The sequence below is a fragment of the Bipolaris victoriae genome (genome assembly GCF_000527765.1).
Source record: "Bipolaris victoriae FI3 unplaced genomic scaffold scaffold_188, whole genome shotgun sequence".
Classification (NCBI taxonomy): domain Eukaryota; kingdom Fungi; phylum Ascomycota; class Dothideomycetes; order Pleosporales; family Pleosporaceae; genus Bipolaris; species Bipolaris victoriae.
The window spans coordinates 1-16,499 of record NW_014575204.1 but is presented as its reverse complement, the minus strand read 5'-3'; the positions used below and the strand labels follow the sequence as shown (position 1 = coordinate 16,499).

The window sequence follows — 16,499 nt, the reverse complement described above, 5'->3', positions numbered from 1 at the left end:
TTTCACGATGACGAAACTGTTTATAACGCCGCCTGCAGGGGTGAAGCTACAATCGCTAATCACTGTACCTAAGAGGGAGCCATAGTCAACATATTGCACGATGACCACTAGTGGCCTGATATGGTACATGATATCAGCATTATCCAGAATAAGCATAATAAAAGTACTTATCGTACATATGTAGGTTAAACCTATGTTAGGCCATTAGTAAGTACAGTCGCTAGCGATTGCGGCTTCACCCCTGTAGGCAGCCTTCCAAAAGTCCAGTCATCAGAAGATCGAGGATCGACCAATCACACCAATGATTCTGCTGTTGATTTCTTGTACTAAGCTACATAAGGAAGGTGGGGCTACTCAAATCCATTCCGCAGCTGTGCGTAAGGGTGAGGCCGCAATCGCTAACGACTGTATAAGTATCCTTGCCAGCATACTATTCTTACTTTAATTACCTATCGTGCTAAACGTGATACTATAATAATATACACATTGCACATAAACACATTACAGATAAGTACAGTCATTAGCGATTGCTGCCCCGCTTTCACAAGTCCAGTCATCATAAAATCGGGGATTGACCAAGCATATTAGTTAGTTGTTCTGTAGCTGACGTCGCACGTTAAGCTCTATATAGAAGGTGGAAATGTTTGGAACGGCTGCGCAGCTCAGTGTAAGGGTGAAGCCGCAATTGATAGCGACTATAACTAGTTAACTATGTGGAGACGCAGTCAGAAGTGCGTTGGCCCATAGACAGACAAAAACGCTTTAGTTATGCACCTGTGTTTGAGTAATAAAAGAGGTTTGTATTTAGTGCCTTCCGGTCCGAGTATGATAGGTGTAGCAGCTGAGGGAAACTTTGAACAAATGAAATCTGATTGAGTTGGACGATCCAAAATCCACTGATCAATCGATCAGTTGAGTTGAATCAAACTAAATACTCGGCCTAATTGACTAGACTAGATTGGCTGAGTCAGACTGTTGATCACCTGATCTTATCTTATCTGATCGATCAATTTATCTAATCTTATCTGATCAAAACTGATCGATCCGTGGATCAGTCCCATTTTTGATCACTGCAACAATAGGTTACCAAGGACAGTAAATTGATGGTAAAAGTAGATTGTATTGATGTGTCTTGATTCTGCTTGATCGTGTGTGATTATGGAGACGCGCCAGCGAGTCTTATATCAGTGGTAACGTAACTAACTTTATTGCTTATTGCTTTGGACACCCTGATGTTCTGATTATTGCAGCGTGAGCCAGGTTCTGATTGGCTATAGTATCCAGAATCCTGAAACTCAGCTCCATGCCTGTATTCTGCGACTTACCCATCGATCTTTTAGCTTTTTTGGTCCTCAGGCTACAGTAAGCGAAGGGTCTATGTAGAGGGACAGACGATCGACTGCGATTGGATGTGAAGGTAAAAAACAACACCACCGCTACAGAATGTCTTCGAGACCAATCTAGATATATACTGGCCAAAACAATAGGAAGAAACCAAAGATAATAGCTCTAATGAGCAAACGATCCATGAGTAACCGTAAGCGAAGAAAGATACCTAATGCAGATAGAGAATGCAGAAGGGAGCGAAATAGATTCATTAGATAAACTGTCATCTCGACGGGTATAAGAGCAAAGTGACCTGCTACACTAGCTGTCCTAGTGCAGAGGGAACCTCATTATATACATAGTTATGTTATATCTCATAAATATACAAGCGAGGCTGAGCGCGACAGGACTCCATCGCGACCGTAAGTACTTCGAAGAATACGTCGGCTTAGCGCATAATACGAGCTGTGCTAGATTGCCGCGACTGCTTATCTATATGCACGCTATGTTACAGCCGCTGAAAGTGCTTCCAGGCAGGGACTGGTAAGTAGTTTGGAGGATCGCAGCCGAGCAGTTATCCAACAGACTAACTAATACACTCTCATGCACTTACAGCTTCCGCTCTGCGCACGCGGCTTTGTTGTCATCCCACGCTCACCCCTGTCTCGCCTAGCACAGGCTTTTCCTTGATCGCTCTAACTCTTGTCACCATTACCCTCACACGTGCCTCACTCCCTGCCTTTAGAACCCGCTAGACTTATTTGTCATATTTCGGAAGACATTTAGGGGGAAAAGCTATAGAAGCCAAGGTAGGAAAACGGATGAAGACATAGTTTACCTCAACAAGCGCGAGGTTGGAATGGACCCTCCATTTGACAGGGAAGAAGTCGCGAGAGCTACTCTGCATCCGTGAACGGCACGTCAGCTCCTATAGCAAGCCATCATCAAGACTAAAGTTGCCTCATCTCTGATTCTGCGATGCACGAGTCTCCACCTGCATCATCACTAGGCACAGAAAATGGTCTTTTTTCAAGTCCGGACAACAGCGCCTACTTAGCACAACCATCTCCACCATACCCCGAACCCATGCCTAAGCCTGTGAACTACAACTTAGAGCTTAACCATCTATATGGATATACCCAGCAAGCGCCATACTCGAGCCCTTCTCGACGCAGAGTCAGACGATCACAGGCCATCGTCACTATGGCTACGACAATTTTCAAGTAGCTCGGCATCTGACATCCACACTCTACAGTTTCCCCGCATACATATCCCCTTATGGGGCGCCGCCACGTACAGTACCTTATCATAATAATAGCGACATGACGAAACTGGCAATCTATCTAGATATCGAAAACGAACTAAAGACTTACTACATTCCAGTGGGAGATCTGCAAGATGATTGAATAGAGAGGCGGGGCTTGGGACTGGGATCAGGGGTTTATGAACGTCACCCAGCCTATACGTGTAATCAGACATGTTATTCACTATATCTTTTATATCTCTTCCACTATCTTCATCACTAGCACTAACAGCCCAGGCCCTATTGTCTCAGGAACCGCATCATGCTATCGCCTTCCGACACTACGGCACAAGGACATTGGAAAAGAGATGTTTAGAGTATTTCATTTTTAGGCATCTGCCAACTGGCGAGTGCAATGCACGCCCTCGTAGCTCAAGTTGTGCATAAATAAGATCGCCGAGCTGATGCAAGGAGATGGTGTTCCCTTTCATATCCCCATCAATGCCGTTCCATATCTCCCAAGATATGACCAGGACTCAGCGTTACCGCACTTGAGAAAAACTGCATAGGATAGTGCTGCTACGCGTTTCCCTCTCTATGAGCAAACCTGTTCTAACGCATTTGCTGCAGCTGACCAAGCTTGCTAGGAAAAAGACTCTGAAGCTCTGTGTCGGCTAATGCCGATAACGAACGTTTCAACCAGTATACATAGGTGCACTGCTTTCAGGGAGCAGCTTTGCGACTTAATGTAGATTAGAGTAAGCGTTCCCGGTTGCATATTTCACACAAGGCTTTTCGCCCAGTGACTTACGCTACACACTGTCACGGGCGGGCAGCCCACCAAAGAAGCAAGTGGATCCAAAACAAGAGTAGTTAACTAGATAAATAGACTGGCTGGGAGGTGGACTAAGTACAGGGTAAGTGCCTTGGCGCTGTACTCAAAAGGGTAGTATGAGCCAGGCTAGCCATCACACACTTCAGTAGTACCCTACGTTAACACGACAAACCTTAAAATTCTTTGCTCTGCTTTTTTCTTATCTATAGACAGAGAAAGCTAAAAGGCTATTCTAGTTCTACGTTGCATGTACTAGCTATTATGTTCTAGAGTTTTCTGTGACCACTGCATTCGAATCTATTTTTGGCCGGCATAGCTTTAAGTACGATTCGCCTTATAATTAGGAGCAAAGAAACTTTACATAGATAATCTATATAGATTATAGTATTTATAAACGAGGTCTAGGTTGATGGACATTTGCATATGCAAGAAATTTCGCTGCCGCAAGAATGAACCTGTGTGAAGCTTTAGATCCTTGCTGTAGAGTAGCATAATCATAACTAGTTAGGCTTTTATGAAGGATGGTATGGGCCAAAATCGTAAAATTACCAATCTTTACGATTGAAAAAAGCGCGTACGTGTTTGATTTCTAATTTTCCCTGTGTAGAAAGAATACGACGTAGAAGCAGAATAGAATATATAGTTAGATTTCGAAACACTTATAACTACTCGTATTTGATAATTAGTTAGTAACAGAGTCCATAGAATCCGTGTGTGCCTCAGTAGTTACCCAGATTCTGTGTACAGCCCACCCGCGATCACCGTCAAGACTAATCCTAGTTAAGGCTGAGACAAAATACCTTATCCCACACAAAAAGCAATAGATATACTACAGTTAGAAAGATTACAGATAGGGACTCCAGCACACATCGATCAGCCACTTCAATAGATTCGATCAGTTATGTACATAGTTATGTACTCTACGTTTTTATCAGTCTTTTATCCCAGTTACTGTCCTTGACAGCCAATCAGAATCTGATAACTCGAAAGTCATAACAAATGTTGCTGATACTCAAGCACCTGCCTCAAGAACCTGTGTAATCATATTAGGAATTTAAGTGCTTTCAAGCTGATGAGGAACTGTGATCGCTGCGTTCATCTTCATACAAACGTGAGGTTTTCCTCGCAAAGCCACCGTCAGCAAGAAGCAATCACTTCGGGTTAAGCTCAGTACGAGGAATATCTTACGAACACAGCACAACTTTCGCTAAGAGAGGCCTAACGTCCTGTGTTGCGTTGGTATGATCACGTTTGTGTGCACGCAAATTCGTGCCTCACTTGTGCATTCTTTTGCACCTTGTGTCTCGCTAACAATTCTCAAAAACATCAAATTTGATGGTACTCATGCTGCCGTCTTTTGGCGCCAGACAATCGGCAGTCGCCATATCTGTTTTCGCACAGAGTCCTTTGGGAGCTTCCACACACAACGTAGCCACATCAACGTTGCTAGCTTCGCTCGCATCTTGCACTGCAACGATGATATCGCCAAACCAATCCATTGACTCTACCTCAGGTGAAATGAAGCCTCGTGTGCATTTTGTCAAAACCAGTGCCGGGGGCTTCCATTTTGAACCTGCAGAGCTGGTCAACATATCCGTGGGGGACATGGTTACCTTCGAATTCTATCCACCAGACCATCCTATAGCTCTAGCAGACTACGGAAGCGCATGCGTGCCGTGTGGGTAAACTACAAAAGATAGGGTGGGCTTCTGGTTCACAGTGGGTGCAGACGCCGAGTGAAGCTTGTGGTTTCCCAACCCACCTTGCCGTCGAAACATCACTGCTGATTATGACAGATAACTCATAGGAACCTGACTATGAGTAGCAAGGAACCAGTGTTTTATTATTGTGCTGCTCCAGGATCTTGCATAGACAAGCATATGGTCGGCGCGATCAATACGAATGACACCCAAACACTCCACGAGCAAGTCCGTGCGGCAGCGAAAGCAGATTTCCAAGTAGCTCCAGGGGACCCAGTTCCCAAAGAAGCTTTTCAGACCACGGCTGTTGTGCCTCTAATCAACTTCCGATCGGGCATTGTAATCTCGAGTTCAGAGTCATCAAGCCTTTCTGCTTCAGCCATTGCCGGTATCGTCATCGGGAGTATGGTTTTCGTTGCAATTTTTGGGGGTGTTGTTTTCCTGCTAGCTCGTAGAAGTCGCGCAAAGGTCCAAGTGGTGTGCTCTCCACTTACACAGCCGCCTCGCAGTGATGACCGCAAATATAATTCAATCTCCCCAGTATCCCCCTTATCTCCAAATGTCTCATAACTATGTGTTAGATATATACTTCGCTCGGTCATAAATTTGGTACAAAAAAGCTAGCGCAGCAGGACTTTTCAGTTCGGCAACACGTCTTCATCACGCTCATACGCACATAGGGACACAAAAACTGTGCATCCCGCCAAACTGAATACTGCAAGCCCAAACTGGATGGAACAGGGAAACCGAAGATTCGATTTGATCTCTACTGCCGAAATTGACGACATAGCTCTATCGAGCACAGACCAAGCCTTGTGAGTCACATCAAAAGGCTAGCAAACAAGCCCCAAAACACGTTCAAGACGTCGAAAACAGCGAGAATACTCACGATATAAGGTGCGGAGAGAAGTGCAACGCGCGAAGAAAAACACCAACAGCGAGAACAGAGATATCAACGGCTAGAGCAATTTGCGGCGGTAGCGATGGAGTAGTCTTATCTGCCTAATCGAGCGACTATACGAGCATGAGGGGTGAGCCTGTATGGCACGTGACCTTGAACGGGCCACCTGGCCACCGCGGCTGCCTCGCCAATGAGGTATTCTCGGTGAATCCAAGAATTTCCGCCGCGCGCATGAAATTTACCTCCCCCCCCCCATAAGCAGATTTGCCGGCCGATGCGTGTCATGCGCGGCAAATAGACCGGCCGCAGGGTTTATCCTTCTGATAATGCATGAGAGTCATAAGAACTTAGTTGTCGCAGTCCTTGAGAGTGCTTACACGTCACAAACGACCGAAGCTAATAAGCGCTTTGAAAGATTTGACCTAAGACACTGCGCTCCAAGGATGTAACCTGGTATATGATCCTACGTGAATGGACTTTCAATCGCTCGCTTGTATGTGCTTGCACTAGAAGCTATTACGCAGCTCGTGAGACGTTTGTTTTGCATCTCACTTCCTTAGGGTAGGCTTTCTGAACGTCCAATAATTGTATTGTATGCATCACAATATCAAAGGAAGAGTGTAAGAGTGATCGATTTGTTTGGGCGTATGACGCCAGCTATATACTGATCTAACCTGTTTTGGTAAGGCAGCAGCCACCATCAGTGACTGAGCATAGCAGCTTCCCAGCAACACACAATGATCAATCAACTAAAAGCACCCATAACAACAAATGTTGTAGACTAGTTAACCGTATTTGTTTTATATTTTGCATTCAGTCATTGTCAAATGCTGAGGAAGCCAGCACAAGATGGGTCTCAGCACACTCATTCTCGCTATGTTCATGATGTCCGTTGGAATAGTGGCCCAGTATCTGTCCCGACGGAAAAGGCGAGCGGTATGGCTCTGAACGTGTTGTGCTTTTGGAGCCCTTCTAACTGTAGAGTAGGAAGATGAAGCCATCAGTCAACGATTTGGTTGCCAGCCGGCTCCCAGGCTTCAAAATCGTAGACCTTTCGGAATCGATCGACTTGAGCAGATTTTCCGTGCAGATGCAGAGTCACGATTGATGGAACTCTTCCTTTTCCACTTCCGACAAACAGGTAGCACGATTGAACAAAGGTTTCTGGGTACTAAAGCATATGGCACGATAGAGCCAGCAAATCTTGAGACGATCCTCTCGACCAGATTTAACGGTGCGGATAGTTACATGAAGTATATAGCCTTGCTAATTGTATCTAGATTTTGGGATAGGCCCTCGCCGATACGTCACCTACGAGATGTTCGGTAACGGTATTTTCACCCAAGAAGGAACTGAGTGGAAGCACTCTCGCGATGTCCTCCGACCGCAATTACAACATAAGCAATATGAGAACCTCGAGGTATTCCAGCCCGCCGTAGACGATTTGATAGACCTAATCCAAGGAGGCAGCGGAATAGTTGATTTGCAACCTCTATTCTTTCGCTTAACCCTCGACACAACTACTGCTTTTATGTTCGGTGAATCAGTTCGCAGTTTAGCCACGCCAGAAGCGGCTCAAGGTAACACATTCGCGAGTTCTTTCAACACCGCTCAACAATGGGTGACGAAGAGATTCCGACTCCCTGACCTCTATTGGCTCATCAATGGAAGAGAATTCCGACGGGCCTGTCACGACGTCCACAGGTTTGCCGATGAGATCATCGATCGTAACCTGTCGTCTGAGCGCCCTGCAAGTGGACGTTCGGGGCGATATGTCTTCTTGGATACTGTCGCAAAGAACACATCGAATCGAAATGCACTTAGAGGTCAGGTAATCAACCTCTTAGCTGCAGGTAGAGATACGACAGCCTGTCTTCTTTCTTGGGTGTTGTGAGTCGTAATTCAACACAATCCATGTTACATACTTCTGATAATTGAGATACGACAGCTTTCTACTTGTCCGTCACCCAAGAGTCATGGAGAAGTTACGCGCAGAAATAGCTTCTTCATACACAAAAGACAGCTCATTGAACCGAGACGTTCTAAGGAGAATGCCATATCTGAACAATGTGCTCAGAGAGAGTAAGACACGATTCTCAAGTTTCCTCACGATACTAACCTGCCCAGCTTTACGACTTTATCCACCCGTTCCCGTAAATGTGCGCAGCACAACAACAACTACGGTCCTGCCAACAGGTGGAGGGCCAGATAGAAAGTCTCCAGTCCTTATACCCAAAGGGACCTCTGTAGCATTTAGCGTATATGCTATGCACCGACGGCCAGATCTCTATGGAATGGATGCCGAGCAGTTTCGCCCCGAGAGATGGGACGAAGAGATGCCAATGTACAACAACCCAACGAATGCAAAATGGGGCTATCTGCCGTTCCATGGGGGTCCTAGAATATGTCTTGGGCGTGAGTTCTTTAAGATAACAAGGAAACATTAAACCTTGATAGCGCTGACAACCTGTCTTAGAGGACTTCGCGCTCAGTGAAGCTGCATATGTGACAGTCCGTTTATTAAAGCGTTTTGCATCAATCAAACTCCCTGAGGGAGAGCTAGCGGAACTGGTAGGTGTGGAAAAACAACAGATGACACTCGTTATTTCTATAAAGGAGGGATGTAAGGTTTGCGTAAGCTAGCCTCATACCTACTGTCGTTAGGATGTCAGCATGGGTAATAAGCTTCGATCTGACGTACAGGGAAAGATCATACTGTGTTTCGGTTGACGCTCCATTTCTGCGTCGGCTGTGCAATTCCATCATGGTGCTACTTTCGTAAGGAAGAATCGCTTTTTCAGTATGATCAAGGGTTGGGCCTGTCTACCTGTCTTCCACAACCCGATGAAGTATCAGCACCCCGATTTGGAGTGCAGATTCAGTGAACATGAATAACGTATGTAAGTCAGTTATTGATAGACGGCGAAAGAGATACCTAGAGCAACAGTCCAGGGCTCAGTTCGCATTTAATACTGACAGTAACTCTTCCGGTCGACGATTCTATACCTTGCTACAATCACAAAGTGTTGTCCTTAAGCGGACTATCTTTCGTGAAAGGCACGACAATCGCCTTTGACGTGCGCGCATATTATTGCTGTTGGCTTATCTAGAATAGAATTGCTAGAGATTATGTGATATATAACAGCCTGTGAACAGAAAAAGAGGAGGGCACAGGAGATTGCTCAGGCAGGCCGCGAGGAAAGAACATTTTACAATCTAGTTATCTCTAGTTAACTTGTTACTTTCTCAGGTTGGAATTAGCGAGGTTAATGTCACAGCTACATCAACCTAGAAACTGAGATATTGGCCGCCTTTTAAATTTCTTCATGTTGCTTTGAGTTATGGTAATCTTTTCCTCTGAGCTGCAAACATTAATAAACTTTATCTAAGAAGCGTAAACGGCGCCAATCTTCCGTTTCTGGGTACTTTCTTTCTTCTTCTGTGCAAGCTTCCTAGATATCTATCTCTTTAAAGCACATCCACTCCCATCAAGATTAAGCGCACTAGCAAGTTGGTTCCATGTACAGCATGTGGGCCTCTATGACGTTGTAATTTTTGTATGTTGGAATAAAGAAGTAGTCTAGATTATGCCGAGAACTGTTGAACAGATGACTATGAATTTACCATGGGCGCTGGGAAGACTGTACTTGGTCTCAATCTACCGATCCCCGTTCGGCTTGAAACGGGGTGTGTACCTTACTTGGGGATGGACGGCAGTATAGGTAGTAGAAGTTGCGCCCATTTCCAGCGTTGTTCTAACCCAATTACCAACCATTAACAACTGCTATATGAGCGGGTAAACGCGCTATTCGATCGCCATCCTCAATAGACCATGATTCTAGCTTGGATAATGTGTAGGACAGGAGTAAGAGTAGCTAGACGATTTCTTTATAGCACAGTTGCCAGAAAGGATAAACACAGACATCAGACAATGCTATTTAGGGATGTTTATTTTGACTGCTTTGTTTCTGAACTAGGTAGAGCAGGACATAGTTACGTTTTTTACAGCTTTCATATCATTCCACCTAATATAAAATTCGACATTCTTCTTACTTCATTCCTCGAGCTTTCGAGTGATCATGACTTCAACCTCACCCTGATCTGGGCCCATATTCTTATTCGTTGTACGCTGTCCCATAATAAAAACCCTCTCGATCGAAATGTCATCCGCCGTCGTGTTGCTAAGCTCCATGTCAAAATTGCGAATTACACGAGCGAAAGTGAGATACATCTCCGCATGTGCCAATCTACACATGGTACGTCAGCCGTCTAGATTAAGCACAAGGGAAGCTAGCGTTTGCACAGCGTAACATACCCAATGCCCAAGCACTGGCGCGAGCCTTTAGTGAAACTAGTTAGCCACTTGCTAAGAGGGACTCCCTGCTCTGCAGCTTCGATCCAGCGCTCTGGCGCAAATCTGAGGGGGTTTGGGAATATCTCAGGGTTGTTGTGCACGAAGTATGTAGACTGGCTCAGAGGCGTCTTGAGCATATTAGTATATATGCACTGAAAGGGGCTTTCCGAAATTCACTTACACCTGGAGGGATCGAGTACTTTCCGTAAGTCAGTGTTTCGTCGACAAAAACACGGGGGAGGCGGGTGAGTGGGCCATATGAAAGTCGGATTGACTCTTTGACCACACCCGTCTAGAGTAAATGTTAGCAGGTCTATTGAATTTCGGAGAAGCCTAGAGGAAACAATACTAACGAGGTAGGGCAGAGGCTCAAGATTCGCAACCGTGAACGCTGTCTCAGGGATATGAGCGATCTCTGACAGTTCAGCGCGTAACTTTCCCATCAGTGATTTATCAGACAGAAGATAGAACATGCCGACAGAGAGGGCGCGCGAAGAGGTCTCAGTTCCAGCGAAGATGATCACTTGACCTTCGTCTAATAGTCGTTGCATCGTACGCTCCGACTTTGGAATTGACTCGTCACTTAATGCTTGCATGATGACAGATCTCCGCTTCCCCTCATCCTTCGTTTCAAGCGTCTCAATGATCTTATTCTTGATTTCCTTTTGCAATTCCAGCAAAGCAGCAACAGGTGGAAAGATTAAGCGAATGATAAAAAGAGGCAACATCTTCAGGTATGCCGTGGCCCACGGCGCGAATCGAGTCCAGTGGAAGATTTCCGATGCGCCCTGGAAAGCTTCCCTGACAGGAAATTCTAGGTCGGGCACGCTGAGGTAGTCGTGATGGTAGCCGAAAAAGCGCTGTGTGATGATGTCGGCTGTCATAGCGGAGAAAGCTTTGTCAAGAGAAATTCTCTTATTCTTGCGAAGAGCGCCATCGAACCGATTTAGGAGTGCAGTAATCCGCTCGTGGAGAAGAGGTTCCATAGCCCTGATAGACCTTTTCGAGAAGTACGGATTCATATAGCCGCGTCGGGAGCGATGCAACGCATGGGGTATAGTTGCGGCCACAGAAGCGGGGATACCAAATCCTGCGACGGTGGAGGGATCTTTTTCAACCTTTTGAGTTCCGCCAACATAGATGTTCTGATAGTATGAAGGATCGTCGATGTGGACTTCATTCGGGTTGATGCGTACGATAGGGCCTGGTCAAGTCCGTCAGTATCAAAAATTTCAGAAAAGGCTTTCGAGAGGTACACCCACGTACCATATTTCCTATGCATTTTTTGTATCTCCCAAATGTAATTCCCCCTCCTCACAGCATCATGCCAGAAGTCAGGGAGAGGCGTCATAGCAGCCATCCATGGGCCAGGAATCTTGCGAAGAGGATGAAAAAACAAATTGTATATGCAGCGCATGCCAATGTAAGCAACCCAAGAGAGGGCAAAAAGACCAGCCAGTTGGCTACTGATTCTCTTTTCTCCATTTGAGAAGAATGGAAGACTACTGTTATACTTCGGCATTTCTGTGTCGACAAGAACGTTGTTGTGGTTTACCGAGTCCATATGGAACAGGCTGCAGTTGGGAGACATCTTTGGGATGTTCATTGTAAGGTACTGTCAAAACAAAACAAAGAAAATGATTCAGCCTTATATTATGGTACTTTTAACCAGCTAATCCTGGCTCACTTCGAACAGCCTTTTTGGTCGCGGTAGTTGACCTGCATAATTGCGGGTTCACATCCTGCAACTTCTGAATGACTGTTTACTATCTCAGCCTGCTCAGTTCCTAAGTAGCGCCTGACCACCAATAAAGTCACATGACTGTGGGGCAGTTAGAAAGATCACGGTACAGCGTCTTCGGCCAGTTTTTTCAGACTGCTTATTGGTCTGTAGGTGTAAGCATTTTGGACGTCAGCGATTTCAACGAACACCTTCGAGCTTTCCCCCCACATGCAGTTGAAAATCAAGCTCATAGCACCCCCCTAAGTAATTACTTAGAGTGGAAGTAGTTATTGCATTCATTGCGCTAGTGTAGGTAAAACTAATTAATAGTTATAGTCGCGGTTAACTTTCAATTATAAATACCAAGTTCCATAAAACCGCATCTAATAAGTCATGCGACATACAATACATCGTAACGAGACGTAGTTAATCAATTAATCAATAAGTTATATAGTTAAGTGCTTGCAAATTCACCCAGCTATGGCGCAGTTAAAAAGATCGAGGCTTATCGTTCCAAATTTCATATTACACACAAAATAAGCGACCTCAGATTGAAACAGAATATCGGAAAAACCGCGGTTTTCCGCGCTTCAAGCATATAACACAGACGCCAATTGATAAGCGGTATTTACTCAGCTTCACCTCTTTTGGACAGGCGTGTACCAGTTCCATGTGATATGACAACTAGTGTATGTGTGTGGGAGTCTACACTAACAAGACCACGTGAGGAAACGCCAGCTTTAGTATCTCTGTAACCTCACATAAAGGCAACCAGTCTTCCATAGTATTGTTAAATGACCTATTGGCTCAGCCAACAAATCTGTGGACCATACCATGACTCAAACGAACCAAAACGCTTTTTCAAACCACGGCGAAAGCCCTAACTTACACCTCTATGACGAAATTAACGATAAGTCTGTTGTTATCAACGAACGCTAGTACTACCCGTCTGCCATTGCGAATGACTTGAAGGATGTCGACCTTCCGTTCAGGACCAAAGAGGAGGTTCTCGCAACGGCTTGGGAATACGCTCGCTGTGTGATCCCTAAATACACCAACTGGCCGCGATATGTTGCCTTCATGCGCACTACCATTATAGGTATCATCGCAGAATTTCGCGGTAGTCTTACAGATATGGTCCATAATAACAGAATTTTGGATTACACTCACTGAAGTGCTAGACAGATTATATGGCGAAACAGTAGGCTAGTACGTCTTTAACTCTAAGCGCCCCCGACCTTTAAAATTTTCCCTCGCTCAATTTTCCTCTTTACTAGTGCCGAGATGTGCCGCGAATTTCGTTGTTTCATATTGATGTCTTCGCAAAAGTTCAGTCAACAGACGAAAACTATGCTATTTCGTCGTTACAGTGATGCATTGTCAAAACGCCTTTGGAAATTCTTCCGCATGCGGGATACTGATGCACTCGCCCGCTTCACCATTGGTGCTGCTCTAGCTTGCAACGACATTGACCATATCTGGTTCGCCAACAAACAATTTGACATCATGGCTGAAATGGGTAACACAATGTACGACGCGGTAGCCTACTATAAGCACCGCTCCGATGGGGAGGTCAACAGTACATTTGCATATGTCCCTGAAAACAAGCGCGTGTTAGCGTTTCACAGATGCTGGAAAGCGCTCTAGGCTTTGGACGTAGCGTGGGCGAGAAAGCCCGAGATGAAGTGCGTCATCAACTTCATCCGCTTCTTTGGTGGCCCAATTCATATGATGATGCGACGATACCGCTTCGTGGAGGAAGGCCTTACCCTAGGCAGACCCGACACAAAGAACGTCATCGCGCAGACACGGAGAAACGTCAAACTATGGAATAGGCTTCATGAGCGGGAAGGTATAAAAGAGCAGAGACTCGAGCAGTACCGCCTTGTGCTTGCACGAGAGAAGTTATTGTTATTTATTCAGTGGCCTTGCAGCAATGCTAGAAAAAGCTAACCAGACTTTGTGCTCTGAATGCGAATATCGGGAGAGTTATGGTGTACCGCAGGATCATACCTTTGGCGGGGTATCCCTTTGTGCTGGGTGTCAGCTGGAATGGTCGGAATATATAGAAAATGTGCTCGAGCGCATGGTCGAAGCTTTTCCAGAAACTGCGGAGCCCATTCACACAAGTGAGATGCGAGCGACATCTTTCGTCACGCAGTGAGTAATGCTCGGGACCAAGATAAGGATTAAGAAAGATTGCATTAATCAGAGCTGTGTTAGCATCTTAATTTTAGATATAATACTAGCCTAGATTGCGGACGGGTCTAGCTAGAATTATAGAGTACTCAGCTTTAGTAAGACTTATCTGTTGTTATACACGTTTAAGTATTGCGGCAACATCGTTTCCATAGTAACGTCCAGCCTTATAGTGTCGATCGGGTCAGGCTCGCCGCCGTGCTAAGTCGTAACGCTCTAGACTGTACACAGTCGGGTGCAGCGATCTGTTCGCTTGGCGCTTCACCCCACCAAAACCAAATCTACCCACCACCTTTGATTGACCCAAATATCACAACCATGCAGTCAAAAAAGACGACAGAGGTCGCAAATCAATTGTATTATACCTAATATTTAGTCTGGTAGCCTCTTGCAGCTCTACAGGCTTCGATTCGGCGTGGCATAGAGGTGATTAGTGTATGAATCAATGAGTCGGGTATGGCTACCCAAGCAGTTTTTAAGCAATTTTGAAACTCCGCCCAGCTATCTACTGTGTTGATATTATCAATATTTGGATAAAGTCGGTAAACCTCTCGCTTCAGAGCCCACCAAAGATGCTCGATAGGGTTGAGATCAGGTGAATATGGGGGCCAGTTGATTGTATTTACTTGGTGAAGTTGTAGCCAGTTTCTCGAGAGCCGTGACGTGTGGATAGGTGAGTTATCCTGCATAAAAAGCTGTCCAGGTCTATAATATGGTAGTAGGCCTTCCTCTAAGGCTGCGATATAGCTGTTTGACGTGTATCCATGGCGTCGCGCAGTTATATCCCGGGTCATGATTACTAGGGGACTACGCCTAATTTGAGACCCATTTTCTAACCAGATCGCGCCCCAAACCATGCAGGCAGGCTGCCTTGCGGTAGATACAGCGTATATCATCTCATGTGACCATTTTTGTGTAGGTAGTCGCCATACCCAAGGAGTGTTACGTCCAGATCCACGGGCGATAGAACACTCATCAGTGAATATCAAAGTATCCTGGTCAAATGCAAAGGTACGCCATGCTGTAGCCCAATTTACACGCGCAATAGCTGTAGCTACAGTGATTTTAGGTCGTCGAACCGCTCTGAACTTATGTAGCCCTTCATCGTCGAGGGCACGTTGTATCGTACGCCGTGATACTCCTTCAAGTCCAGCCTCTCGCATGAGGTCAGGATACTCAATAAAGGGATTCTTTTTTACTATTCGTGATAACAGACGGCGATCGCGAGATGATAGTATCTTTTTTGAACCAAGTCGAGGCAGGGACGTGACGCGGTTGCGGTCCTTGTATCGGCGTATAGTTTTCTGGATACAGCGTTGTGTGCAGTTGAGATCGTTGGCGATTTCAGCCGTACTGCAACCAGCTTCATACTTTGCAAGAGCAAAAACACGTTGCTCAAAGGATAATTCACATCCGCGCATTCGATTTGACGAAATTTGGGCACCAAGGGAGGTCATATTGATGTAGTAATATGGTGTTGAAGTCTAGATAGCTCTGCGCGGGTCGCGTTGTTGTTGCGAGGCCCGTGCTTACGCGAACAAATCGCTGTCCTAGCACTGTAAAAAGGCGCTAGCGTGGTTCACAAGCGAGTCGGCAGCTCCCCACCAGCGCGTCGACGTCGGGACGTTATCACGCAATTTTATCACGGTCAATAAACTATTACAATACACTAAATTAATTACCAGAATCGCCACTATTACTCACACTATCTATCTTAACTGTGCCGGTACGAGCGTTGTGTCCAGTCTACTTGCAATGCCCGCACCGTCTCTCTCCTCGCACCCTCTTCGACGCGCTCTCACCATCGCCACGACTACTACCCGCCTATTTAGCTAGTACTACTTGTACCTCGCCTACAGTAAGAGTCTCTTCTATCCGTACGTATCGCCGCTTACGGCTCTTACGCTTTGTTGCTGTATCTAGAGCTGCTTCAAGGCTACCTACTTTCTCGCGTAGTAACACCATCTCATGTGCTATCTGTTGCGCACCTTTACTAAGCTGCGCGATCTTTTCGTCTAAAGAACTTGCAGAAGACCCAGGGCGGTTTCTTACTCTCTGTCGAATAAGAGTACTTTGAGCCTCGACTTNGCGCGCGTTGCGTGGTGTCTGCGCCTCCCAGGTAGCTGCCCGTTGCGGTGATTGTTTTGGTGTCTGCACCACCACATCAAGCTTTAATAGCACAGCCTGTGGGTTATGTGGGACTAGCCCAGCGCCTCTG

The 16,499-nt window shown here is 45.8% G+C and overlaps 5 protein-coding genes across 5 annotated transcripts; 2 read left to right on the top strand and 3 right to left on the bottom strand.

Annotated features, from left to right (window-relative positions):
• Nucleotides 1-6,943: 6,943 nt before the first annotated feature.
• Nucleotides 6,944-8,648, top strand: COCVIDRAFT_43025 (hypothetical protein; the record flags this gene model as incomplete). The annotated part of the gene is made up of 6 exons (XM_014694973.1): nt 6,944-6,988; nt 7,029-7,239; nt 7,286-7,895; nt 7,954-8,087; nt 8,133-8,420; nt 8,482-8,648. 6 exons carry the CDS (start codon nt 6,944-6,946, stop codon nt 8,646-8,648), a joined length of 1,455 nt encoding a protein of 484 aa, XP_014550459.1.
• Nucleotides 8,649-10,059: 1,411 nt separating this feature from the next.
• COCVIDRAFT_43024 (hypothetical protein) lies at nt 10,060-11,950 on the bottom strand (the record flags this gene model as incomplete). Its single annotated transcript, XM_014694972.1, has 6 exons — nt 10,060-10,252; nt 10,321-10,487; nt 10,541-10,651; nt 10,713-11,563; nt 11,626-11,833; nt 11,915-11,950. 6 exons carry the CDS (start codon nt 11,948-11,950, stop codon nt 10,060-10,062), a joined length of 1,566 nt encoding a protein of 521 aa, XP_014550458.1.
• A 1,812-nt stretch (nt 11,951-13,762) lies between these two features.
• COCVIDRAFT_43022 (hypothetical protein) lies at nt 13,763-14,246 on the top strand (the record flags this gene model as incomplete). Its single annotated transcript, XM_014694971.1, has 2 exons — nt 13,763-13,959; nt 14,006-14,246. 2 exons carry the CDS (start codon nt 13,763-13,765, stop codon nt 14,244-14,246), a joined length of 438 nt encoding a protein of 145 aa, XP_014550457.1.
• A 403-nt stretch (nt 14,247-14,649) lies between these two features.
• COCVIDRAFT_64639 (hypothetical protein) lies at nt 14,650-14,892 on the bottom strand (the record flags this gene model as incomplete). The annotated part of the gene is made up of 1 exon (XM_014694970.1): nt 14,650-14,892. A coding segment is annotated over one exon (243 nt), but the record flags the coding sequence as incomplete, so codon positions are not given.
• Nucleotides 14,893-15,453: 561 nt separating this feature from the next.
• Nucleotides 15,454-15,738, bottom strand: COCVIDRAFT_72488 (hypothetical protein; the record flags this gene model as incomplete). Its single annotated transcript, XM_014694969.1, has 1 exon — nt 15,454-15,738. A coding segment is annotated over one exon (285 nt), but the record flags the coding sequence as incomplete, so codon positions are not given.
• Nucleotides 15,739-16,499: the final 761 nt, after the last annotated feature.